The sequence below is a fragment of the Mus caroli genome, chromosome 12 (assembly GCF_900094665.2).
Source record: "Mus caroli chromosome 12, CAROLI_EIJ_v1.1, whole genome shotgun sequence".
Lineage (NCBI taxonomy): Eukaryota > Metazoa > Chordata > Mammalia > Rodentia > Muridae > Mus > Mus caroli.
Window position 1 is genome coordinate 25,322,542 of NC_034581.1, and position 26,434 is coordinate 25,348,975.

The following is a 26,434-nucleotide window of genomic DNA, read 5'->3' on the forward strand; positions in this document are numbered from 1 at the left end:
TGAACTAAAATCGAGTAGGCAGTATGGCTTAGTCAGGGTTTCTATTCCTGCACAAACATTATGACCAAGAGGCAAGTTGGGGAGGAAAGGGTTTATTCAGCTTACACTTCCATTCTGCTGTTCATCACCAAGGAAGTCAGGACTGGAACTCAAGCAGGGCAGGAAGCAGGAGCTGATGCAGAGGCCATGGAGGGATGTTCCTTACTGGCTTGCTTCCCCTGGATTGCTCAGCCTGCTCTCTTATAGAACCAAGACTACCAGCCCAGGGATGGCACCACCCATAAGGAGCCCTTCCCCCTTGATCAGCAATTGAGAAAATGCCCCACAGCTGGATCTCATGGAGGCACTTCCCCAACTGAGGCTCCTTTCTCTGTGATAATTCTAGCCTGTGTCAAGTTGACACACAAAACCAGCCAGTACACAGTATTTCCATTAAACATGACAGTGTATGGTTCTTAAAAGATAAAAATCAACAAGCCTAGTTTTACCTAGGGAGCTTAAGAATGGTAGACATAGAAGATTGCTCCCAAACTTTTGTCAGCAGATAACACTGCTGACAGAGGGGCAGTATGGCAGAAGGCTGCATCTGGTACCTAGGAGTTCCAGGTGAAAAAGCGACATTGCCAGTAATGTAGTTGGCAAGGCATACAAGCTGGCTGTGTGTGAGCTTTGACTTCAGCACAGGGCTGTACTGCAGTTTACAACTGGGAAAGAACTGGACACATTTGGCTGAGGGCCTAAGAGTCTGTGTCCATCAAAGTCTGCATGGCTTTAATAACCTGCTTTCAGCAAGTCACAAGAGTTATCTGACCAGCAGCCCTCTTCCTGGGGAGGAGCCTGTACTCCTGGGAGCTGCCCTGTGAATGGACTCTCTTCCCTGAGCTGTGCCTGACACAGGATCTACTCGGTTCTCCTTTGTACATCTTAAGTATACTGGACGTGTAAGAAGCAGAAAGCAGTCTCACCTCTCCCCAGGGCTCTCCTGGGCAGGGCTCTTCTAGGCTGTGACAATTGACATTGGGCCAGGAAGCCAGAAGTTGTGAACAGTGTGAGAGGTGATGTGTCCAGTGAGGTCAGCTCATTGCTCTGTCTGTGGGAGAGGTGGTAAGAGGAAGGTGCTTAATACCTGAAGACTGTGGTTCCCTGTAGTTGACTTGTTCTTTCTGGTATCAGGTCTGGGCCAGTGAAGAACAGTGATAATCTCTACCTCAGATTAGAGGCATGTGTGAGATACTTGTGTGCTTATGGCTAGGTGACTAGGAATTTCCCTGCTTTGGCCCTGTCACCTGCAGGACACTATTTCACAGAGCATATATAGAAGCACAGAGCACCTATTTCAGAGAGAGTCCTGTCGACCAGCAGGCAGCGCCATGACTATTTCTAGCCTTGTTTGTATCCTTGTTTAGAGGGTAGTTAGTGAAATGCAGGGTCAGCTAGTCTCTCCCTAGGCAACCCTGTGATGCTATCATGTGCCTGTTCAGACTCTGGGGCTCCAGAGGAGGGACAAGCTGCTCTGAATTTGGCAAATACCATGTCTTGTCTCCCTGCCCCTTCCAGGCTTCTGAGAGCTGTCTTTAGGTTTTATATTCATCATGACCTTCAGAAACAAGTGACAGAGAACTTGGGTCTGGGGCATAAAGCTTTTGCAAATGGCTGTAATAACTCAAAACCAGGTTATTTTCTAAAGCAAATGAATGTAGCCTCCTATGACCCTTAAGTATATAAGATTTGTTTTCAAATTAGAATATATTTCTCTTTTTTTTGACATAAAAGTTACTTCTACAGCCACTTAAAAATCATGTTATCTTCGCCTCTGTTCAAAATACTAAGAAATGTGAGCTTTTTCTCAGAGACTGACAGATCTACCGATGAGGAGGCAAGGTGGGACAGTGTGTGGCTAAATGTTGGTTAGGGGAAAGGTGCCATTGTAGGCTTGTGTTAGCAGGAGCAGTGTCTTGATCACAAAGTGCTTCTGGTTAGGATGGTGTGGGATGTGCATAGATGGTTTTCTGTGTATAGGTGACCTTTCTCATTCCTGTGACCGTATATCTCATAGAAACAACGTAAAGGAGGGAGGATTTATTTGAGCTCATGGTCTGAGGGGATACAGTCTATTGTGGCAGAAAAGTCGTGACAACTGGAGGAAGTTCCCTGCTCACATCTCCATGGGTAGGAAACAACTCAGAAGGAAGAGAAGCCAGCCCCTAAGGCTAACCCACATTGGTGAGACTTCATGGGTGTAGCTTCACAAACATATCTAACTGATAAAATCTCACACCAATCTCTTCCTCTGAGAATCTTTCCACCTTGTCTTCCACTATGATACCTGAGCCTTACCTTCAGGAATCATTTTGTGTATCTGTCAGTTGGGGCTGGGTACCTCATACTCCCTTGTTCTCTGCACTTTTGTCAGCTGTAGTGTTCTGCAATGATCTTCATCTGTTAGAAGGAGAAACTTTTTGATGAGAGAGGTGTAGATACTGTAGATACTACTGTAGGGGTATAGATACTATAGCTATAGACAGACAAGGGTATACATAGATAAGAACTATGCTTACCTGTGGCTATAAAAATAAATATTTAGAGTATAGTTTATGGTATAGTGCTGTGGTTTTCAACCTGTGGGTCTCAACCCCTAGGGATGTCAAATGACCCTTTCACAGGAATCACCTAAGACCATCAGAAATCACGGATACTCTTCAGATATAAAGAAAAATGAAACTATAATCTTTGTAAGTAAATGAGTGGGCCAAGAAAAGATCATATGAGTGTGATAACCCAGATAACAAAGGGAGCTTTAGCTTCAGTTTTGTGTCCTTGTCCAACACTTGGCAAGGACTGTCTGACCCTGGAGCCAGTGCCTCAAAGGGGTCAAGGTTTCTGAGGGGCTAACTCTAACCCTGAGCTAAAGCATCCTAAGGCATCCGCACCCTGGGTATCCTATGTTCTCTTTGCCAATATTGTCTGACTTAGCTCTCTACTGTTCTTAGCCATTTCCCTCCCTCAACAGACTACAAGCCACTGTACTTCTTAATAAACTTGCATCAGCTTATGCAAGAACCCCTGATCTTAGTTATTGTTTTGTCTTCTTTATTTTACATCCCTGGTTCCCCCCACTCAACACTTTACAGCAGGTCCCTTCCTCCTGCCATTTCAGTTATTGAGGACTAGTTTCATAGTATCAGAAAGGTCCATGTAAGCTTCCAAGAGAGCGAAGCAACCAATAATCTATCCGGATATGCCTGTGAGCTAAAGCAGCAACCAGTATGGCACGTTAACCCAGGGGTGCAATAGTGCCATGCATACTTTGGAAATAACCAACAGCTCTCTTTGTATGTAAGGGAACTCAACTGAAGGGAAGTCATGCCTAGTACTTAAAACCCAGCCAACTCTCCAGGGCTAGTGGAGCCATGGATCTCTGGAAGAACCTACAATAACCATTTCACAAAATCAGTGATGGTTCCTAACCTTCTTAATGCTGAGGCCCTTTAATACATTTTCTCATGTTATGGTGACACCCCCATAAAATTATTTTCATTGCTGCTTTATAAGTGTACCTTTGTTACTGTTATGAATCATAATGTAAATATCTGAATAGTATTCCTTCTGTATGTGTGCCACATTTTCATTATGCATTCCTCAGTTGAAAGGCATTTAGAAAGTTTCCACTTTCTAGGTGTTGGGAATAGAGTGGCAGTGATCATGGCTGAAGAACTATTTGTAGGGCAGGTTGTTGGGTCCTTTGGCCATGTGCTGGGGAGTGGTGTAGCTGGGTTTGGGCTAAAACAGATTCCTTTTGATGGCTCTCCTCACTGATTTCTAGAGTGGGTGGACCAGTTTGTAATCACATCTACAGTGGATGAGGATTTCTCTACATCTTCTCCAGCATTTGTTGTTAGCTGTTTTTGTTGATCTTTACATTTTGACTGGGTAATATGGAGTCTCTAAGTTTCTTTGATTTGCAGTTCCGTAAAAGCTGGAAATGATGAGCAATTTTTTTTCAAGATATTTCTTAGCATTTTCTTTCTTGTTTAAGAACTCTGTTTAGATCCCCAACTCCCCTAGTTTCTTTCTTCTTCTGCTTTTAAACTTCTGAGTTCTTTATGTATTCTTTTATGTATTCTTTGTCAGATGTATAGCTGGCAAAGAGTCTCTCATTCTGTGTTCTTCTTCTGTTGGGAACAAAAAAAAAGGGGGACCTGGGGAAGGCCCTGGGGAAGAAGAGGAAGGGAAAAGGGGCCAAACGTCCGGCCAGAGTTCCTGTGCTCTGGGCAGGTGGACGCAGGTGTTGGGGGGCTGCCAGACACTTTTCCACTCACCCCGGGTGAGCATCTAAGCCTCTGACCCCCACTCGGCTTGACAGGGGGTGGAGAAGGGGCAGCCCCCGACCGGGACCCCAAGGTGATACCCTGTAGCCCCAGGGTTATAGGAGAGAGGGATGGGGGAAGAAGTTTTCAACACTGACCAGAGTGCGCAGCGGATCTTGATGGAGCAGAGACTCTCTATGGTTTAAGAGCTTTATTATAGAAAGGCAGGGGGAAAGAGAGAAGGGAGAGAGAGAGAGAGAGAGAGAGAGAGAGAGAGAGAGAGAGAGAGAGAGAGGAGAGAGAGAGGAGAGAGAGGAGAGCTAGAGAGAAAAAGAATAAGAGAGAGGAGAGGAGAAAACAAAGAGAAAGGAGAGAGAAAAGAAGACAAAGAGAGGAGAGAGGGTGAGAGTGAGGTGTTAAGAGGTAAGAGATCGAGGTGGGGGCTGAACAGCCCTTTTTATGGTCTTCACTGTTGCTAGGTAACTGGAGAGGTGGTTAGCCTGAAGGTCAGAAGCTTGGGCCATTGCTTACATGACTACTGACCATGCTTCTCTTGTGGGGGCTGTGGGAGGTGGTAACTTAGGCAGGGGCCAGAGTTCCAGGAGCATGAGGGAACGCCTACTGTGTCATGAAGGTGAATTATGACAAGACCTCAGCTTGACTGGATACCAGCCTGCAATTCCCCACATTCTTCCTTTTCTTATATTGATCATTGTGTGTTTTAGTTTTATGAAGTCACACTTGCCAATCATTGGCCTCAGTTCTTGGGCAAATGGCATCCTATTCACAAACGCCTTTCCTACCCATGTCCTGTGGGCGCTGCCTGCGTTCTCCTCTAGCAATTTCAGTGCTTTAGGCTTCACTTTTGGACTTTGATCTCTTGGGAGGATGTTTGGTTTTGTTTTACAATCAAACATATGCTACAGATCTGAACAGAGTGGTCTCAAAAGAAGTAAAGATGTCTAAGAACATCTCAAAAAATGCTCATCGTCCCTAGCAATTAGGGACCTACAAATGCAAACAACTTTAGATCCTATCTTACCCCAGTCAGAATGATCAGGAGCAACAAATCAGCCTACAAATGCTGAAGAGGATGTGGAGAAAAAGAAACCGTCACTCGTGTGTGCCCTGAGCATACCCACCTCAGCTCTCTGAGATGTTTGCCTCTTGTTACCATAACCATTCTCTTGCTACTTTATTGGGTTCCTTTATCTGCCTCCCTCCCCCACCCTTATTTCTTCCAATCCCCCCCCAGCCCCAACACTAGGTAGAAGAGAAAGAACAATAAGGGAGGAAGGGGGCATCAGTATCATGGGGGCAATGTTGGTTTTAGTCATCAGGATATCCAATTTCTTCTTTTGTCTTTGTTCACAGCCACTTAACAAACTGCAGCTTCTCTGGGATCAGCATTTTTATACCCTCTCAAGAGTCCCCAGAATTTCAAACGTAAACTATCTTTAGCAGGCAGAATCACACCCTTGCCAGAGCACAGGACAAATCATAGCTGCTATGGACAATGTGAAGCAGCCGCATACCCCACACCTAGGATTAAGACAAAAACATATTCACACAACATTTTTATGTTTTTAAGGAAACCAAAATTCTCACTCCAGTTAACTCTTCAGATCCATGGTTAGAGTAGTTGGGTTGCAGCAGCAGGGACACTGGCTGTGATAGGGAAATAGCTTCTGTCACAGGTGGGTGGCCCACCTAGAATTTGGAGTATGGGTGCAATTCTCAGCTCTGCCCTACTGACTCCTGAAAGGAGTTGCCTTTGCCCCACCGAAGACAAAGCATTCACATGTGAAATCAACTTCTCTCAGTGCCTTGTCCAGCTGCCCTTCCTCCTGGGCCAGCTGTTAGTGCCGTAGCTACCAGTGAGCCGTGTATTGTGAGCACTGCAGTCATGGATTGCTCTTGTGGCTTGTGAGGCTGGATGGCCAGCGTTCAGGTATTGGCTGATTTAATTCTTGGTGAGATTTGTTGTTTGTTTTGTTTGTGATTTATATGGTTACCTTCTTGCTGTCCTCACATGGTGAATAGAGACAGGGACTTGCAAATTCTGCTGTCTCCTCTTACAGGGACTTAGGTCCCAAGCAAGAGAATCTACCTCATGATCTCCAACCTTAATTGTGTCTATCATGCTAGGTCACAGCTTTGACACATAATGTCTCTGATGACATATGTTATTAGATGCCATTGTTAATAAACACTAAAGGCTTTGGGCCAGGAAAGAGCTTGCACCAGTGTGAGGAGTCTGTGTAAAAGCTGTGGTCTATAGCCTTGGCAGTCCCCATTGGTCACATTAACATTTGCCATTTGTTTTTCTTTAGTGTCGTGTGGGAACCAATGGGGGATGGGAAGAAGGTCATTTCCCTGGCGGATAGCCACATCCTGCTGTGGGATCTCCAGCCCAGCTCAAGCCAGGCTGTGGTGAGTAAGAAGGGAGAAACTCTCACTGGGTAGTCTTTGGAATTGCAGCTTTTGGCTGAATGCAGAATACACTTCCTGATGCTCACATTTGTAATTTCAAAGTCATCACATAGGGAATGATGCAGGTACAGAGGCATCAAGCCGAGAACTGAATGCTAGGCCTTGTGGGTATAAGTTGAGCACCATGAGTGATACTGAGCTCACAGGATGGCTTCAGGTTCCAGAGTGTTCTCTTAAAAGAAAATCACACTTATGCCAGCTTAATTCCACATTGCTGGCTATCTTGCCAGATACTCATTTTGAGTATTCTGTAGAGTTAAGTATTGTGTGTTTTTTCATGGTTGGTTCCTTAAGTCTTTCTTTTTTAAGATGTGTATTCGCAGGCATTCATACTTTCATAGCATGTGTTGTCAAAGAGGAAAGACGACTACTCTGAAGCTGGGCGGGGTGGCCACGCCTTCAATCCCAACACTTGAGGCAGAGGCAGGCGGATTTCTGAGTTCAAGGCCAGCCTGGTCTGCAGAGTGAGTTCCAGGACAGCCAGGGCTACACAGAGAAACCCTGTCTCGAAAAACAAACAAACAAACAAACAAACAAAACAAACAAAAAAAAAAAGAAGACTCTGGAGCCCTGCAATGAAACATTATGATGTCATGTCCCTAGGGCCACATGGTCACCTTCATAGCATCAGAGCGTGTGCGTTCCTCAGGTGGCCATGTCTTATGTTTGTTTGTTCCCATGACACTTAACAGAGCTCTCTGCTATCTTGGTGCCTTCCACTTTTACCAAAGACCCTAGGTTAAAGAGAGAACGTGGGTGATGGTGCATCGTTATGATATGAGGCAGAGGCTAGACTTAGAATAGTAAGTGACATTTTAATGCTTAAAAACTCAGGCCATTTATGTGTTTGCTAGGCCCCGGCATAGTCTCACAAGAGACAGCTATATCAGGGTCCTTTCAGCAAAATCTTGCTAGTGTATGCAATGGTGTCATCGTTTGGGGCTGATTATGGGATGGATCCCTGGATATGGCAGTCTCTAGATAAGGGATCTGCAACCAAATAGGTGCAACAACATTATGAACTAACCAGTACCCCGGAGCTCTTGATTCTAGCTGCATATGTATCAAAAGATGGCCTAATTGGCCATCACTGGAAAGAGAGGCCCATTGGACATGCAAAACTTTATATGCCTCAGTACAGGGGAACGCCAGGGCCAAAAAGGGGGAGTGGGTGGGTAGGGGAGTGGGGGGGAGGGTATGGGGGACTTTTGGGATAGCATTGGAAATGTAATTGAGGAAAATACCTAATAAAAAATATATTTAGGAAAGATTAAAAAAAAAAAAAAAACCTCAGGCCATGCTGTGTAAAGTTTGACTTGGCCTGTTTTCCTAGAGCACTGATAGTATATAAGAGAAACAAATCATTTTAAAAAGACAAAACACCTCATTCTGTGTGATGACCCCAAATCCACAGGAGTGCTTACAGTAAAAGGTCAGACAGGAGAGCTAGTGCCTGGACTAGCTGTGGACAACACTGGGAACACACTCGCAGCCCCCACCCTTAGGAGACATGGTGGGGGCTGGGCTGTAGTCGGCCAGCATTCTAATTCCTTCTTTAGCTGTGTGTTAGCTGTCACAATTTTCAGAAGGAAGGATACTCCTCCCCGGCAGGCTTTGCTGTGACCCTGGGGAAGACCTAGCACAGCCTCCCCAAGCCAGCAGAGGCCCAAGGACCACACTCTGGAGTTGAGAAGGCTCCACTTGCCCTTTGATGTCCTGAGCTGTGGTCAGATGGTAAACACATCTTCACACCCCAAGTCATCGCTAAAGCATTTCATGTCGGGGTGATTAATCTGTAACTTATTTTCTGCAGAGACCAATTTAGTTTTCTCTCCCCCATTTTTATCTGCTGTCAGCAGTTCTGTCAATACCCCTTTGTGACCCAGTGCCGCGGTATTTAATACAGAAACCTTCCCATCGATTGCAGCCTCCCCATACTGGCGTCTCTTCTTCTATTGTTTGAGGATATTGCCTTCTGTGGTAAATTTAATCTTATGCTCACTGCATCATTACCTTCTGCAATTAAATTGGAGATCCTTTGCCATTTATAATCATTAGCTGAACCCTGGGGAGGCCTGGAGTGTGAGGGTCTGTGGGGTATGTGGACCCCGATGAAGGGTTGGGCGGCCTCCCTGCTTCCATCTGCTCGCTCAGCTCCATGTCCTGCTGCCTTCAGCTCTGTGGACATCAGTGGTTCTGTCATATGGAAAGCAGAGAGCTTGGTGCCGCCTCCGCTGTGTCCACACAGGACTTCCTCGGGGTGACGGCTCTTACATACGGTTGTGCCTGTGAAGGAGCGAAGCATGGTTTAGAGACACAGTCCTGCCTGAAGTTCACCATCAGTGTTCACAGGAATCGTTTCTTTCACCGTTAGCTTCCCTTTCCCAGAAGTGGATGTAGTTCGGAAGTATTTATCCTGCTGTGTCACCTGCCTATCTGTTCATCTTTTTAGTACGTGATTGCACAAAGCACATGTTTGATATTCTTCTTGATTTCTTTTTTAATGTTTTTATTTATTCACTGAGAATTTTATACATATTTAATCATATTTATCCCCTCCCCCAATCCTAGGTTCTCCCCCCACCTCCCTATGCACCCAACTCATTTTTAATTAGCATACATATTAGCGTTTAGCATTTATTACATTTTTGAAAAAAATTATTTTTGTTATTTCTCTTCTGAACACCCTGCTATCCCACCACCCTGTACCTTCTCCCTCAAGAGATTTTCATTTAAAAAAGAAAAAAAAAGACTTTCCATGGCACAGGCCTATAATCTAGCTAATCAGGGTGCTTAGGCAGGAGAATTGTAATTTTAAGGCTTTCTTGATTATAGAGAGTGTATAGGGTCAGAAAGGACAACTTAGTAAGACTGTGTTTCAAAATAAGAAGTTAAAAGGGCAGAGCTCTAACTCTGGTAGAGCACCTGCTAGCAGGCCCTGAATTTCATCTCCAGAACAGCAGAGACAAGATAGGCGATATCCCAGCTCCCTCAGCAGCAACCCAGGCAGCACTTCCTGGTGTTGGCCATGCATGTTGCATCGCATCCCCAAATTCTGCAGTGCACAAGGCTTGCCCTTGAGTTGGATGGACCCTGTGGTCTTGACAGATGCACAGTGGTGGAGCTCCTGAGGGGTCTCCACTGCCCTCAAGGCCCAGTGCTCAGCTTGTTCTCTCTGTTCTCTTCGTGTTCTTCTTGCCTTGTCCCTATATTCTCAGCGTTGGTTTTTCCAGAATATCACAGAATTGAGACCTGATGTGTGGTGTTCAGCTCAGATTCTCTCGCTTTGTCAATGCGTGTAAGGCTCCCGTGTCTTCTTATATCCCAGGCACTACTTGTACCCAGTACCGTTCCTCTTGGAGTTTAAGCCTGAGAACCTGAGGAACCTTGGATTCTGAAGGCTTTCTCATCCTGATCTTCCTAGGTGCCTGTGTTTCTATGTTGAGGTCTGTGAGCCATTTGAGGCTATATTTATTTAAGGTCTCACATCTTGGACTCTACCCAGAGGGATAATGGGGCCTCCTAACATGCAGGTGAGTATTGGAGCTCCTGTTTCCATTCAGAGCTTTTCTCCTGAGATGGAACTGGAGTGGTTACTGTCAAAGTTTCCTGACTTATGTGCACATTTTATAGGGGTTTACAGGCTTCTATACGGCATTTCTGGGTCTTTTCTGTTGGTATTTACTGCTGTGACATCTCTGGCTTTACATCTGAGACAAGCAAGGCTTAAAGAAAGCCTGGGAATATCCCAAGGCCCCTCTGGCCAGCCTCTTGCCTTATATGTCTTACAGCAGCTACAGTTTTGCTTTGCAGAACAGAAAGAGTTGAGGAGAGAGTGCCTACGGCACCTTCTATTAGTAGATTCCTCCTTGGGTGTCTTCCTTTCCAGCCTTACGTTTGGAGACTTGGACATCCACACCCATGTGGATGAATGCTGTGTATGAGTCTTTCCTTAGCCAGTTCCAGAGAGAATGGGAGGAAGAAAGCAAGCAGGCAGAATGAGTAGTGGTTGGCTTCACAGTGAAGATGGCAGGCATTGCTCTCCATGTGTTTCTTGTGACCTAGGGCTAAGGTTGGACTGTAAGAGCCAGCCATGTGCCAGGCCTAGGCCAGTTGATGTCAGAAATGGTTCCTGGCAGCTTTGGAGAGGCAGTTGGCAGCTTTGCAGTGAGTAGTCACTTCTCACCCGTATTTGGGTACATTTAAACTGAGACATAGGCCTCATGGCTGTGGGTTCGTTGACCCTGTGACTTGGCAGATGAAAGCAAAAGGCTTAAAGAGGCCAAAGGAGCCTTCTGCAGGGGTCTTGATATGAGTGACAGATGCAGGATTGGCCTGCTATTCCAGCAGTGGAGATTCCCGAGGTCCTCCCCTGCCCAGGCCCTGTCTCTATCCTTCAGGAAGGGGGAAGGAATCTCAGCAACTGGCTCATGACTTTAGTTTGATTGGCTACAGTGGTCAGTGTGCTAGGGAGGGTGACTTTGATTTGTGGGAAAAGACAGATTTGGAGTAATGAAAACAAGATTGTTAATGAAGCTTGTAAAGCTTTTGGTGGAAATGTAAAAAATGAATGGAAAACAGATTTTCTTATGAGCCTCTCAGTCTAGTGTGTTGTGGGACTTGGGGGATCATGAAAGTAAGTATCACTTGTACAGCCTGGACTTAGCGTGCAGACCAGCACACTTACACTTAGGACAGCTGTGCTGGGTGTAGTGGCACACCTGTAACTGGAGTACTGTCTTGGTTAGGGTTTTACTGTTGTGAACAGAGAGCATGACCAAGGCAACTCCTACAAGGACAACAGTTCATTGGGGCTAGCATATAGGTTCAGAGTTCTACACCTTCCAAAGGCAAATAGAAGACTGGCTTCCAGTGAGCTAGGATGAGGGTCTTAAAGCCTATGCCCACATTGATACACTTCCTACAACATGGCCACACCTACTCCAACAAGGCCACACCTCCAAATAGTGCTACTCCCTGGGCCAAGCATATTCAAACCACCAAAGTACTGGGGGCCTAAGGCAGGAGCACCAAGTGTTCATGGTCTGCTTGATGCTACAGAGTGACTTCAGAGCTGTGCTTGAAATTATATGTGAAGCTATCGTCTTTTAAAAGCAAACTATCTTTAAGGTGCAGAGTTTTGCAACTTACTAAGTACAAATTCTGCTGTGACTGAGTAGCTATCTGTGCCCTTGGATTTTGTAAACATTTCAGATAATTCACTGATCCCTAGCACTGGAGTCATATGTCCAACTCCCAAAGGTTATGACCATCTTATAATGCAAAATGACTTAACATTTCAAACATTGTTCAAAGGCCCATTGAATCAAAGCCACTCTTAGCCATTTACCCTATAAAACTCAAAAAACAAATTGCTTATTCCAATAGACAATGGCACCACGTAAACATCTCTATCCCAAAAGGGAGGAACAGGAAGACAGCAATGAAAGATTGGACCAAAGCAAAACTGGAACTCAGCAGGACAAATGTTAAAACCTCTAGTTTCAAGTCTGGTGACCAACACAGCCGTGTGGTTGAAGGCCAGAGGACTTGGGCCGCCGTGTGCCTATGGCCTGGCCAATTGCAGAGCACAGGGCTTCCCTCCTGGGCTCACTCCATTCAGTGCCCACTGCTTTCCCTTGTAGATGTTCTGTGTTTGTTTTACCCCCAACATATTGAGATCTCTACTTCAGCTTTGGTTTCACCCGCATGGGTCCACACTCTCTCTCAGGGACCTTGCTCTGGGGGACACTGCCCTTCCACACACTGCCTGGTCTCCCAGTCTTTCCTTTCAAATCTTGGAGGAAGCTTCCATGACTCTACAGCTCTCATTTTCTGCATCCCTGTAAAATTAGCATCATGTAGATGATGCCAAGGTGTTCTGCCAGCTTGAGTGGCAGTCAGGTCCTGGACAGGTAGCAGCCTCTGAATGCCTGGGTGGTAGAACATTGCAAACGGAATCCTACAAGAACAATTTCCAGGTTGCCTCTGTAAGAAGAGCACCCTGGGGTGCTTTGTCACAAGGGAAAGGCTCTCTGTAGTTTGTTCTTTCATCCCTGTGAGCCCATGGGATCTGTCCAGTTCCTGAGGTGCCCTCAAGTAGACTTCCTTTTGTTTCATTGAAAAGTGAGGTCTTTCTAGTAACTTTAGTCTCTTTAGCAGCTATCAGTTTGTCCACGGTTTTCAGTATGCTCGTTTTCTAGCCAAAGTACATATTTTTCAGGTCTTTTTGCTGTTTTAGCTTCTGATTCTCACTGTAAGCCTGGTTACAAGCAGCCAACAGTAGCCCTGCCACAGCCTTGAGGTTTCTTCCTGTGGGTTAGTCTGCCCTTCTTAAACCCAGGCTCCCACATGAATTTCAGTCCCACTATCTGTACACAGGCTGTATCTTTGCTCTGACCTTATTCCCAGGGCAACCCAGAGCTCTTGAAATGATCCACATGTTGTGTGTTACATCATGACAAAATGAAGGAAGAAGGTTAGTGCAGCCAACATGTTCCAGACAGTTGCAGTGTTTTCTTTTATTTGATCCCTGAACCCATTCCTATAAGGACTGTCACCACTGTGCGTTTGAGTTACATTAGAGGATGCTACTCCTCCTAAGACTTAGTGACCGCTTAGGCTAATCCTTAGAAGCTAGCAGAGCAGAACCACTCTTGGAGTGGAGTTCCTAGCCTGAGATTACGGAGTGGGTAGGAGGGTGGGGTCAGTACTTTCAGATGGTATTACAGGCAACATTTGCACTCGGAGCCAAATGTACCTTAAGAAGAGAGAGAGAGCTGGATAGCGATGCAATAAAGAAGACAAAGCAGTTCCAAGGTTGATTGGTTCAGTTTCTCAACAGCATGAAGTCTCCTGCCCCACATCCCTCTGCTCTGCCGTATCTACTTATCACTGATTTGTCATGATGCTGGCAAGACAGCTGCAACAGTTCCAGCGATCACATCAAGATCCCTACAGTACCAGCAGTGAGAAGGCTGAGTCCTCTGTACAGGTGTCAAGCACATTCCCATGCCATACCCAACTAGTCATTGGCTTTAAGCAGCGCAAGCTTAAGGCTGGGGAGGGGTTTAGGGTAGGATGGTCAGAGTTGTCACATAAGCTGTGCCTTCCTTGCCTTTCACAGCTTTCACAGGTTGCTTGGTGCTACCTACACTGTAAGCGCCCCAGCCTTGCTTCTTCTTGAAGGAAGCGGGATAGGGGTTCTTGACTCTGCAGGGCTGCCTTTATTTAATGCAGTGCTTGCTCCTGAGCGCTTTCTGGCTCAGCGGCCATGGTGGTAGAAGTGCAGCTTTTTGTCTTCACTACTCTAACTCTGAGGCTTTTCTGAAATGCATCGTGTGAGGCTCCAGAAGGACACAGGTCACACTATATTTTGTTCATTGAATGGTGTTTCCTTTTGTTTGTGTCCTGGTGTTAGAGGCATTTCATCTGAAAGCATTTGCTAGATGCTTTTAATCATCCATTTTGGGCCAGGAAGCCCTGACTATTTCTGCGTGCTGAAAACATGACAATGTTTGTCATCCCCTATGGAGTTCTTGCTGAGCTGTCTCGGTGCTGCAGGGAAGCAGGATGCTGGCTGTCCCGCGGCATATGCTGCTGCTGCTGCCCTGAGCAGGTTGTTTCTAAGGTTTACCTTCTCCCTTCCTTGCCTTAGGAGTCCGTACACTAGCCTGATCAGGAGTCGGGTCCTGGTTTCCCTCAACTGACCGCTTGGCCGTGAGTGAGTTCCTCACACTATCTGAGGTCTAGTCTTCCTCTCTGTGAAGTAAGGAGAGTCTCTATGGAAACTCTAAACTTGGGATCCTTTTTCATTCTATTTCGCCTTGACCTCTGAACGTCCTGATATCTCAGCTTAGGACTTCTGCTGCAGCCTTACGCTTGCCAGAGCATTGCCTGTCTCACACAGCCTACACTGATATGTGTAGGCTTTTTGTACCACTTGAGACCTGGGTGTGAGCCAATTGTCCCTCCACATGAACTGTCTCTGGACCTGTGGGCTAGTGACTGACAGGAGGCTTACTAGCTTCCAAGCTCAGTGCGGTTGGTCCCTGAGGTGTGGCTGCTTGGGGGTCAGTTGCCCAGGAAAGTGAGTTGCTGAGGCCACCTCTGACTGTTTATGGTCCAGCTCCAAAATGATAGTTTACAACATCTGTAACTCCATTCCCAGGGGATTCAATGCACTTTTCTGGATTCCAGGGCGCCAGGCACATATGTGGTACATAGACATCCATGTAGGCAAACATTCTTACACGTAAAATAAAAATAAATCTTCAAAAACCTGATATGACCTATGCATCTTAAGACAGTGCATGAGTGGCTTAGTGGGACATAGGTGAGAACCTGCTGTTGAGTAGGCAGAATGAACCGACCCTGCTTACTGAGCTTATGTTTTTAGTATATTCTGTCACCAGTGAGCTGTCATTAGCCAGAACACTAGGTTTTCAGGAGACTTGACTGAGTGGCTCTCTCTAAACCCTGAGAAGACACTGAAGGAAGAATTTTTTATTCACCAAGACATCAAACCTAAGCTGTCATCATTTAATGCCCCAGCCTAACCATTCTGTATCCGTACTAAATGGTGATGCCCATGTGGGTGTATTTGTAATTGTCTAGTGAGAACTGCTCTCAGATTTTGATGTAGCATCGATGTTGTACCTCCTCTTTAGTAACTGCATTCCATCATGGCGGCCGGCTCTTAGCACCCTCCTGTCTCAGAGCCCAGGTGCCGTGCCATGCTTCTTGCTGCCATGCTCTCTCTCCTATGCAGCATCACAGTAGCTTCCTCAGGCCTCAGAACTCAGTATGCTCCCCACTTGTCCTCTGATGGCCCCTGTAATTCAGTCAACAGCATCTCTAAGCCCTCCTTTTATGTGCTTTTTTATTGTTGATTTCGATGTTGGGGATACCACTGGGTTTGTGTCTACCAGACAAGCAGTGTCTGCCACTGAGCCACAAACCCAGCTCCCCTCATGCCCTTGTGCTGAGTATTTCAGAGCAGCCCTGCGCTAACTGAAAAGAAATGTGCTCTGGTAGCAGAATTGAAGTCCCCATTCTGCCAAAGTAAGGAAAAACAAGGGCCCATAAACCCAATACAATGAGGAAGAAGACACCAGTCTTATTAGTGGGACAACCCTCCTTTGCCTGCCCCCAACATTCACTCAGCTGGCCCCTTTTGGCTGCCCCTGGTTAGCTATCCCTTACCATTCTGTTATATGGGAGTTATATGGTGAGTTCTGAAAGTTGGCTGACACCTTGCCAGTATGACCTGCCAGGTTCTGTGGGTATCATTCCTTCTGCCCTGGGCTTTGAGAGGGCTGAGTTGGATAAGAGACAGGACAAAAATGGGTATGGTCTTGGGTCTCTAGTACTCATCTGCCCCTATCTCCAGCCACCACCACCCCGACTGTGATGACCTTGAGATATCCCAGGCCTCATGGGCTCTTCTTCTTGTTCTGTTCTTTTCCTGAGTTGCTGTGTGAGTTGCCTGTGTTGGGGATTGTGAGCCTTGGCCTGCAGAGTAGCCTGTACCTCCAGTTCTTCATTCCCTTCCTGGCTTCTCATCAAGACCCTGACTCCTCACCATACCCATCCCTCTTGTGCTGCTACATGTTTCCGTGCGAGCAGACTGCGGCTGTATGTCCTATCTCATGAGAACTTGGCGGTTCACCATGTTTATCTACCTCGCTGCCATATTCTCACCAGGTGCAAGGGACTGGTGAGCCACATATTTCACATGTGTCAGTGTGTTCTTTTTATGGTGGCTGCCATGGCCCCTCCCAGTCCTACCTTCAGTATCTAGCACTGTCCCCAGGCCTCTCCTGAATGATGTTCCTAATCCCTTCCCAAGTCCCCAAAGACCTAAGGATTTTCTTCTCTCTCCCTCATGTTGTCCTCTTGTTTGGGTATTTTTCTGGTACCTGCATAACTGCGTCAGTGTCCCCATGAAACAGGGCAAATGCCTTCTGTACAAGAGCAGAGGTGGCCCTCAGATCTTTGTGAGGGCTATGAAAGGTCAGGCCTGTCTGTGACAGTAAGGCCTATGGATCTTCAGAGTTGGGCTCCTTAGCTAAACGGCATGCTGATGAATCAGAAGGATGAGGCCTACAGAGAGGTTTGCATCGTGAACTATGCTCTGACAAAGTACTGCTTATGCTTTTCATGGCTCGTAGTCTCCCTGAAGGGAAGATGGGTGCCTGGGGAAGAAGAATGGGAGGTACATCTTCATAGCCACTTTTGAGACACTGTTGGGTCCCCCATGGCTATTTCCAGGAACTCTTCCCTGCCAGGACGTCCTGTGTCCCACTTGCCTGTGACCTTTTCTCACACATGCTTTGCTGGGTGATAGCTTCCAGAATATCTGGTCTCAGGAACTGAGAGCTGTAGTTGTCATAATACCCCACTAGAAAGGCTCTCACCTCTATGCACCTGTCTTCTTGTGCCCAGCCTCTGCTATCCAGTCAGCTTTTTCAAAGCGATGTAGAGATCTTAAAACTCCAGCTTCAACATACTTCTGTGTTGACTGGCCTCCACCGGTGAGAGGAAGGCCCAAGCTTCAGGTGAGGGTGACTTCTTATCCCCTCCCCAGAAGCCCTTATGTCTCTTCCATCCCGTGCTCTCGTGGCTTTGCTTCCCAGAGCTGTGATTCAGACCGATGCTTCTCCCATGGCTGGAGGGCATGTGAGCACTTGGTCCTGCCACAGGACATTGGGCCTCATTAGCAACCCCAGAAGACCTTCCTAACCCGACTATTCTCAGATGCTGAGGCTACACAACCTCTCAGGGGACTCTGAAGAGCCCAGTTTGAAGGTTTGAATGAATTCACCAATAGTGGGGTTCAGGATGTTGGAGGAGTATAAGAGATGGGACTTAAGTTACTCAGATGAGTAGAGCTCCAAATGGAACGTGGAAAGTCCTGTGGGCCTTTGCCAAAAGATCTAGGCAGGGGGAAAGTGGAGTGGCCTTCTCTCCCAGGCTTGGAACCAAGGCCTGTCTTTTCTCAGTAACCCCAAAAGACAGTTTGTGGGCTCATCAGCCTGTGGGGATTGAGTGAACCCCTATGAGGATCCTGTGTTCCTCATGATAAAGGGGAAAGAGGTTGTATTATATTGGGAACAACATTTGATTAAAGAACATGTGTCATTTTGGAAGGAGCTGGCCATGGAGACTTGGTTTTTCTCTTTCTTTGGGAAAGCCAGATGTTTGAGTTATTCTATATTGTTCTCTTCAAGTTTGAGCTGATTGTCTCTAATCACACACTTCAAGCAAGCCCTCCACAATAGGGGCTATTAATGTGCCTTCTATTTTTTGCTGTGCATGGTTTTATTTTATTTTATTTTTCCAATAAGGTTCAAATGGTCTTGTCTTTTAAGGGGGGAAACAAAGACTGAACCTCCAAATTGTTCTAATTATTTCCATAAAATCCTGAGAATTGTAAAAAGAGTTCAGATCTTTCTTCTCTCCTTTGAACAATACCCGTCATACCAGCTGGCCAGCTCAGCAGCACTGGAAGGAAGGGGACAGCTGAAGTTTACCGCGGGGCGGTGGAGCCCACACCACAACTGTACCCAGGTGGCCACAGCAAGTGATACGACCCTCCGAGGATGGGACACACGGAGCATGAGGTCAGTGCTATACCCTCACTATGGATTCCTGCTTCTCTCCCTTCCTCGCCTTCTGAAGGAGTTAATTGAAAGCTAGAGGCCCTGGGGACACCCGACTTGCTGTCTTCATCTTATTTCTGTAGGAATTATCTTCACCCCAAAATAAGCTAGCAGGTCCATTGCAGGGAGTTGTCCCGTTGTTGGCTTTGTGATGTCCCTTAGTTTTTTTCTGTATCAGAGGCAGCATAGAAGGAAACCAAGTCCAGGGCTTTGTGGTGCCTCACAAGCCCCATGGTGACACAGATGCTTCATCTCTGTGATTAGCGCTGTAGGCTGGCACTTTCAGTCCCCAGCCTAAGCCTCCCTTGTGGAGTTGTCTGGCCATTTCTGTGCTTTCAAGAGCCATACCTATTGGGCAATCATATTTTGTCATTTAAGTAATTATACGCAACAACCAGCAGTTCTAATGGAACAAACAAGAGCGATTTTTCTGTTCCAGTTGTGATTTTGATAGGCAGAGGAGTGATGGTGGGATGTCTGTTGCCATGGAAACAGGAGCCTGCACAGGCTTCTTTAAGATGCAGTTTATCCCCTTAGCACACCATCATTTATCACTGAGCTGAAGAGACGGATGTCATGTAATAACGTGAGTTTCTTCCACGGTGGGGGAACACCTTTAATTTTAGTTCTGAGGCCCCTGTGAAAATCCGGGGCTGATAAATAACTGGTTGGCACTCCTCCCCTGTGCATATCTGCACAAAGGAGTGATTTGGTTTCCTGATCAAGCTGGAGGCCGTAGACTCAAACCGTGATGGATATCCCACACAGCCCACTTCTCCTTGTCCTCTGGGCCTCTCTCCTTGCTGCCTTTTGAAGAATGTGAAGACAAGAAGCTCAAAGACTGGCTCACACACCAAAATGCAAGATTCGCACAGCATTGGCTGGCAACTCCCCACAGTGACCTTGTTGTGCCCAGGGAGTCTCTGTGACAAGCAAAGGAAGCGTCAGCACAGTGGAGAGAGAGCCTTTGCTCCTCTCACTGACGGGCGGGCGGGCGACTCTTTTGGCAACAGCCTTTTGTTCTTGTCTAGCCAGGCTTCCTGCACTGCTTCTTCTGGCCGTGTTAAAGTTGTGCTGCCAGAAACGAAAGCCAGCCTCAGTTGGATCACAGTGTACCTGTGACTGCCCTTCTTGACCCCCAGAATGGGTCACAGTTTTTATTTTACAGCTTTCCTTGTTTCACCCAAGAGTTCTTACGATTTGGGGCATCTGAATTGGTGGGGGGAGGGTAGAGATACCATGACATTGAAAACGTGCAATATATAGGAGCTAGCTGAAGATGGAAAGTGCCAGGCTGGGGAGACACTTCCGTAGGTAAAAGCTCTTGCCTGCTGATTCTGACAACCCAAGTTCACATCCACAGGCCCCAGCCACATAAAAGCCAGACACAAGTGTCTGTAGTCCCAGAACACCCTGTTTGTAGTGAGTGGCTGGTGAAAGGCAGAAGTTAGGGAACTTCCAGAGTCTTAAGGGTGGATAACAGGTTACACAGTAGCAAAAAGACCCTGTTTCAGAGCTTCAAGTGGAAAGAAAAGGACAGGTACTTGAAGGTTGTCCTGTGACCTCCACATATGTACACCTGTACTCATGTACCTGAATGCACATGTGCCTACATCTCACACGTGCACATGTGCCTACATCTCACACGTGCACAGACTGATTAATGGAAATGCCATCAGGCTGGGGAAGGGGAGGAGTTCAGTTGATATTTGTTGCAGGGCACATACAGTTCTGCTATGTGAAAGGTAATTAAGACTTCAAGGTTGTTCTGCAACCGCCACTGAAGCTATAGCAAGCGAGGGAGCCAGTGATGGCAGTGGAGGCTTGCGTCTCCCCTGAGTATAGCTAGGGATTACACAGCAGGGTAATTTCTGCCCCAGCACTAACTGGGACTACTGTCGGTCTGTACTGAGCACCTCACTCTGTCTTGGGTATGTCGTATCAGAAAGACCCTACTGACCAGAAGTATTGGATTTCAGACCCTGTGCGTGGCAGTCAAAGAAGTATGGATGGGTTTAGGGTAGGGGGGAGAGGAAAAGAAATGGGAAAAGAGAGAAACAGAGACAGTGAGTATGAATATATGCAAGTGTATGTGCTTGCATGTATATGAGCAGTACATATGTGTGTGAAGAGTGTGCACATATGTTCAGGTGTGTGTGTGTCTACTGAGCATGTGAATTCTAAACCACCATATGGCCAGTTTCAGACACCCCCTTTCCATATTTCTTGCCTTGAGAACTAGTGGGGATGGGAACAGACATGGACTAAGTCCAGGAAAGCAAACCCCAGCTTCTTCATCTTTCTCACAGGTTTTCTACTTCTCCTGTTTGTCTTTTTCTTTCTACATATATCTCCTAATAGCAACAGCACACCATGCGTCAAGTCTAGCCTTCTCCTCTCTTTCTCATTCTGTGCTGCAGAACAAACAGGGTCCTCACACATCTGCTCCAGCTTCCCTAAGTCTGTCACTGTCCCTCTGGCCTCTCCCACTCTCAAGAGACCAAATACATTTAAAAATACTTTTAAAAGCTATCACATCTATTTATTTAGTGGGGGTGGGGATGGGGGTGGGCGTGGGCATGGTGGTGGGCATGGGGGGTGGGGGTGGTGAGCTGTGCCCTGGTGAACATGGAGAAAACAGATGACATTTTGAAGGATTTGGCTCTTTCCTTTCACAGTCCCTGGCATCAAATTCAGATGATCAAGTTTGGTGGCAGACACCTTTACCCACTGCCCACCAAATCATATTTGATACCTACAAGCCATTGTCCACTTGTCCAGTTGGCCCAGGGAACTACACATATAATACTGGCATGCCAGCACTCTTTTGCCCATGAGTGGTTTCTATAGGGGGAGAAACGTGGATGAGCCCAGGCACCCAGGCTAGGATTCCCTCTGCTTGGCTGCCAGCAGGGGCATGGGCCAGCTCTTTCTTCAGCTGGGGGCTTAGGCAGAGCCTGGAAAAGTGGGGCAGTTTCCATAGTCCATTCATTCTTACATGTGCTGTCCTTCTCTTTCCAGCCAGATATACTGCATAGAGAACGCTCATGGGCAGCTGGTGCGTGACCTAGACTTCAACCCCAACAAGCAGTATTACCTCGCCAGCTGTGGAGATGACTGCAAGGTGAAGTTCTGGGACACACGGAATGTCACCGAGCCTGTGAAGACCCTGGAGGAGCACTCCCACTGGTACAGAGACTCATTTGCATGCTGCTTTAGGGAAGAGGGGATTATGTAATTTATTTTGCTAATTACTTTACCATTTGGAAAAGCACAAACCAGCTTAGTTTGTGCTGCTGTGAATCATTCAATCAGCCCAGTTTTATTCTTCCTAAAGAAACACTAATTCCAAATGTGAATGTTTGTGATTTATAAGTGTAGGAAAAGAAGAAAAACACCAGATTCCGTTCCTCTTTCAACTGCGCCGGTTCAAGTGTGGAAACGTGAATGTGCGCAGATGTTCACACAGCATTGTTTGCCACGCGTGGAACCTGGAAAGGACCCAAATGTCCATCAGTGGGGGATTGGTTAGGGAAATTTGGTGACATCCGTGCAGGGGAGATTATGCAGCTGCCAGAAGGAATGAGGCGTATCTGTATGTGTGGATATGGAAGGACGCCCAAGACCATTCATCCTCTCCAAATATTGTCTGGATGTGTACCATATGCTGAGAGGAAAGAAAGAATGAGATGCAGACTAGTATATACGGCATGAAGGCATGTTTTTATTCCAACAAAACCTATATGTGCTTGTGCACACGTGTTTGTGTGTAGGAAATGTGTGAGTGTGTGTATGTGTAATGTGTGTGTGTGTATAGAAAATGTGTGTTTCTGTATATGTGTGCATGTGTTGGAAATGTGTGATTGTGTATGCATGTAGGAAATGTGTGTGTGCACATGTTTGAATGTGTGAGAAATGTGTGAGTGTGTATGTATGTATAATGTGTCTGTGTGTCTGTATGTGTGTATATGTAGGAAATGTGAATTGTGTGTGTGCCTGCATTCATGCATGTGTATATGTGTAGGAAAGTCTGGCTGAGAGATCCACTTTCCTGACGACTCCTCCCTAGGTGAGGAGGCCCCTCCAGGGCTTTCCCTTCCTAGTTCTATGCCTGGGTTTGTGAATTTCTTACCGGAAGTGGTGCTGTGTCTGCGAAGCCCCAGGGCCCTCCCTGTGTAGTTCCGATGAACTGGATGAATGGCTATAATTTGCTGCAGCCCAAGCAGAAAGCTTAGCTGTGTCCTCTGTGCTGAGCACAGCTTTGCATGTGAGTTCTGCTGCACTCTCCAACTAGGTAGGCACTAGAGCCTTTGGTGGTCTTAGAAGGGTCAGGAGGCCAAATTCTGCAGGGCCCCTGGCCAATGCAAGGAGAAATGGCACCAATATCAGACCTGATACTTGGGGGATGCCCAGGCTTGTCTCGGATCCTGTGGCATTGCCTGCCTGAAAAGATGTGTGGGACTTTGTTAGATATTCCAGGTTGTGGCTAATCCATGTGTGGCTTCAAGGAAGGTCGAATGCTAAGCCTTCTCCCTCTGCAGGTGCAAGCCGACACTCCGTCTTCTAGCCTTGTTTGCTAGGTCCGAAAAGAATATTTTGGATCTACCCTTGGTAGATTTTAGCTCCTTCCCAAAAGTCCCTGGTGTCAGCATATGTGGTGCTGATTACATTGCCCTAATGCAGCTCTCTCCAGTAAGGTCACTCAAAATGGTGCATCTACCCATGATTTTTGCAGGGTGTGGAGTGTGCGCTACAACCACTCTCACGACCAGCTGGTCCTCACTGGCAGCAGCGACAGCAGAGTCATCCTGTCCAACATGGTATCTATCTCCTCAGAGCCCTTTGGTCACCTGGTGGACGAGGATGACGTCAGTGACCCAGAAGAGCACCATGCTGAAAAGTAAGAGACACTGCTTCGAGCAACGCTCTGGGCAGGAGCACTCTATGATCACAGATGACATTGGGACAGGAGATTTCTGGGTGTGGTAAGGATGATATCCCCTTCCTCTGTGCATTGCAGACCACAGGTCTGAAGGTCAGTAGCTGTGAGATAAGGAGCAGTGCAGTTAGAAGGCATCCTTCTACACGGTTTGTATTCTCTATTGTCTTACTGAATGCCACATGCCATATCTGAAAGGCTACTGTTGTCACCAGGTTGAACACTGGCAAGAATATGGCTGAAGCTCCCTGGGCCTTGTCACTCCCTGTGAAACTATTAGTGTCCTCGGGATTCTCAGTGAATAGTTCAGTAGTGTTGACCATGTCCTTATAGCCTTCAGCTCGTTAATAAGATTCTCAGTCCTGTTCAGTGACTCACTCAGGCCTCCTCAGAATGGAGACACTGCTCAGAGTGTCCCAGCCGTACCACTGTTGTTCAGTGTTCTCTAAAAGCCCTTTGTCATGTACCTGTTCCCTTGGGTACTTGTACCCATGACTCCTGTCTCTTGGACACATAGGACTCTGTGGTTGCCCTTTTAGCTGTGACTATAGACTTTCTGCCTGGGCTCCCAGTGCACGTCAGTGGGGGTGCTCTCATTCTGTTGTGAGAGAAGGCGGAAGGGCCCATAGCTTTCTTGGTGGAGCCTACACTGGAGGGAGATGCTCTCGTCCTCTACAGTGCTTTTACCATGCTCCTGCGTGTCAGTAGCTTCCCTCAAAGCACACTCCAGAAATTCATGCCCAGATTGCAGAGACAGGAGGCTCTGGAGTGAAACCCACCGAGTTGGACAGCTAGCGAGCCCAGAGCAAGTGTCCACGCACACTTCTTTGTTCCCTTGCATCTAGCTGGTATCTCTGTGAGGAGACACCTCTGTGTGGCTCTGCTGCAGGGTTTGTCCCTCCACTGTCACTTTCCTGTTGGCGCCCTGCTGAGCACAGGTGCAGAGCCTCCAGCTGTTCTTCCCGGGTGCCATGCAGACGGGCTTCTGCCAAGGAGGCAGTCTCTCACCTCCTCTGCCAGGGGAGGAACTTACTGCTCCCTTAGTCTGCGGAGTGATTAATGTGTGTGCTGCCCCCCTTGTGGGAAGCATTAAGGAAACAGGGGAGGAGGCCGTGGCTGCCAGACTGTCCTGATGACATCCTGCCATGTTGATGGGACTAAATTCAGGAAAATGGGATTCCCTGTGGAGGTGCTTCCTGGTATTTGTCACAAAGTATTCTTTGACCACTGGCAGGTCTACTTGCTGGGAAAGTGGGGGCCTGTGGTACCTTAGATCCCAGGTGAACTTCAAGGGTGGGTGGAGGGCATTAAGACCTCCAGCAGTCTAATGGGGAAAGGAAGCATTTATTCTGGCACTCAGGGCCCCTAGACTGCATTCAGTGCTGGAAGTCATTCTGAAAACTGAGGGGGAGAAAGTGCCAGAGCAGCTGTGCCTTCTGGGAAGTTGCCTGTGTCTGTGGAGCAGGTTGGGCTGCATTTTGCAGACGGGAAACCCTGGAGTTTCAGACCTCCTGATACAGGCTAGGTGGCCTGCTCCTTGGGAATGTGTACAGTCCTGGATTCTCTATAAGGACTTCTTGGGCTCATGTCTAAGGATGTAAGGAGAGGGTGTTGCCTCACGCAGTCCCAGGTGGGCCACACACCTGAACAAAACCTTCCTCTCAGTGCCTTGGGCAGCCTCAGCTGAGATCCCAGACTTTGGCTACTCTGTAGCCAAGAGCTAGCCTGGCTGCTTTCAGTGTCCTTCAGGCTCACATGCTAGTGGCTTTGCTGTTACACTCTACTAGACATAGTGTCCTGCTGCCTGGGCAGGGCCCTCAGAATACACCAGACAGATGATCACCCCAGGAACCCACAGTCCCAGAGCTGGTTGCACCCTGTCCCCATAGCTGTTATGAGGGCTCTTGAGCGTCAGCATGCTGGCCACACATAGGCTGCATATGGTCCTTGCTGTGTTTTCCTCTGTGACCCTCATATCTCCTGTGGCTCACTCGGGTCTCTATGTCTTGGGCTATAGGAGCAAGGAACCCCTGCAGGACAACGTTATTGCCACCTATGAGGAGCATGAGGACAGCGTGTATGCAGTGGACTGGGCCTCAGCTGACCCATGGCTGTTTGCTTCCCTAAGTTACGACGGGAGACTGGTTATCAACAGAGTTCCCAGGGCACTTAAGTACCACATACTGCTCTAGTGGCCATGGCATTGCTGCTTGGTACTTGGCAAATTCTCAGAAATCTACAGCTACGAGGTAATTCCCTTCACAGACAGATTCCCTCCTTGGGAGAACCAGCATTGCTTCTACAGGAGCTCTGAGGGACATGGTGCTTCTGCCAGCAGCTCATCTGATGCTGTCAGCACACTGCTCAGCATGGGAGGGAGCTTTACTGGACACAGCTGTCCATGTGTGAATTGATGGCTGCCCAGTCTCTGTTCGGTTTCTGGTTTCTGTTTAAAAGGTGTTGGAAGTTTAACTTTTCCCCGGTGTGTTTCCACCTTCCTGTTGTCATGAGATTACAAACTGAAATAAAGTCAGTGGGATACGCTCAGCCTCCTCCTTTCAGGCTCCCTGCCCCACTGAGGAAGTCATTAGGCTCTTTGTTTGTTTTTTCTATCACATCTGAAAAAAAACAGTGCCATCCCTCACCTGTGAGACAGGTATGACCTCCCCACAGTGCCATCCCTCACCTGTGGGACAGGTGTGCCCTTCCCCACATTGCCATCCCTCACCTGTGGACAGGTGTGCCCTCCCCACACTGCCATCCCTCACCTGTGGACATGTGTGCCCTCCCCACAGTGCCATCCCTCACCTGTGGACAGGTGTGCCCTCCCCACAGTGCCAAATCTCACCTGTGGACAGGTGTGCCCTCCCCACACTGCCATCTCTCACCTGTGGACAGGTATGCCCTCCCCACAGTGCCATCCCTCACCTGTGGACAGGTGTGCCTTCCCCACACTGCCATCCCTCACCTGTGGACAGGTGTGCCCTCCCCACACTGCCATCCCTCACCTGTGGACAGGTGTGCCCTCCCCA

The 26,434-nt window shown here is 47.4% G+C and overlaps 1 protein-coding gene across 2 annotated transcripts in view; it reads left to right on the forward strand.

Annotated features, from left to right (window-relative positions):
* Nucleotides 1-25,989, forward strand: part of Eipr1 (EARP complex and GARP complex interacting protein 1) — a 117,917-nt gene extending 91,928 nt beyond the window's left edge. The window contains exons 5-9 of one of the 2 annotated variants that reach the window (XM_021179033.2): nucleotides 6,641-6,740; nucleotides 18,288-18,424; nucleotides 21,485-21,652; nucleotides 23,199-23,363; nucleotides 25,420-25,989. In XM_021179033.2, the coding sequence (XP_021034692.1) occupies nucleotides 6,641-6,740; nucleotides 18,288-18,424; nucleotides 21,485-21,652; nucleotides 23,199-23,363; nucleotides 25,420-25,594 (745 nt within the window). In that variant the 3' untranslated portion in view covers nucleotides 25,595-25,989. The remainder of the gene's footprint in view (nucleotides 1-6,640; nucleotides 6,741-18,287; nucleotides 18,425-21,484; nucleotides 21,653-23,198; nucleotides 23,364-25,419) is intronic. The other variant, XM_029484737.1, reaches the window with a different exon arrangement.
* Nucleotides 25,990-26,434: the final 445 nt, after the last annotated feature.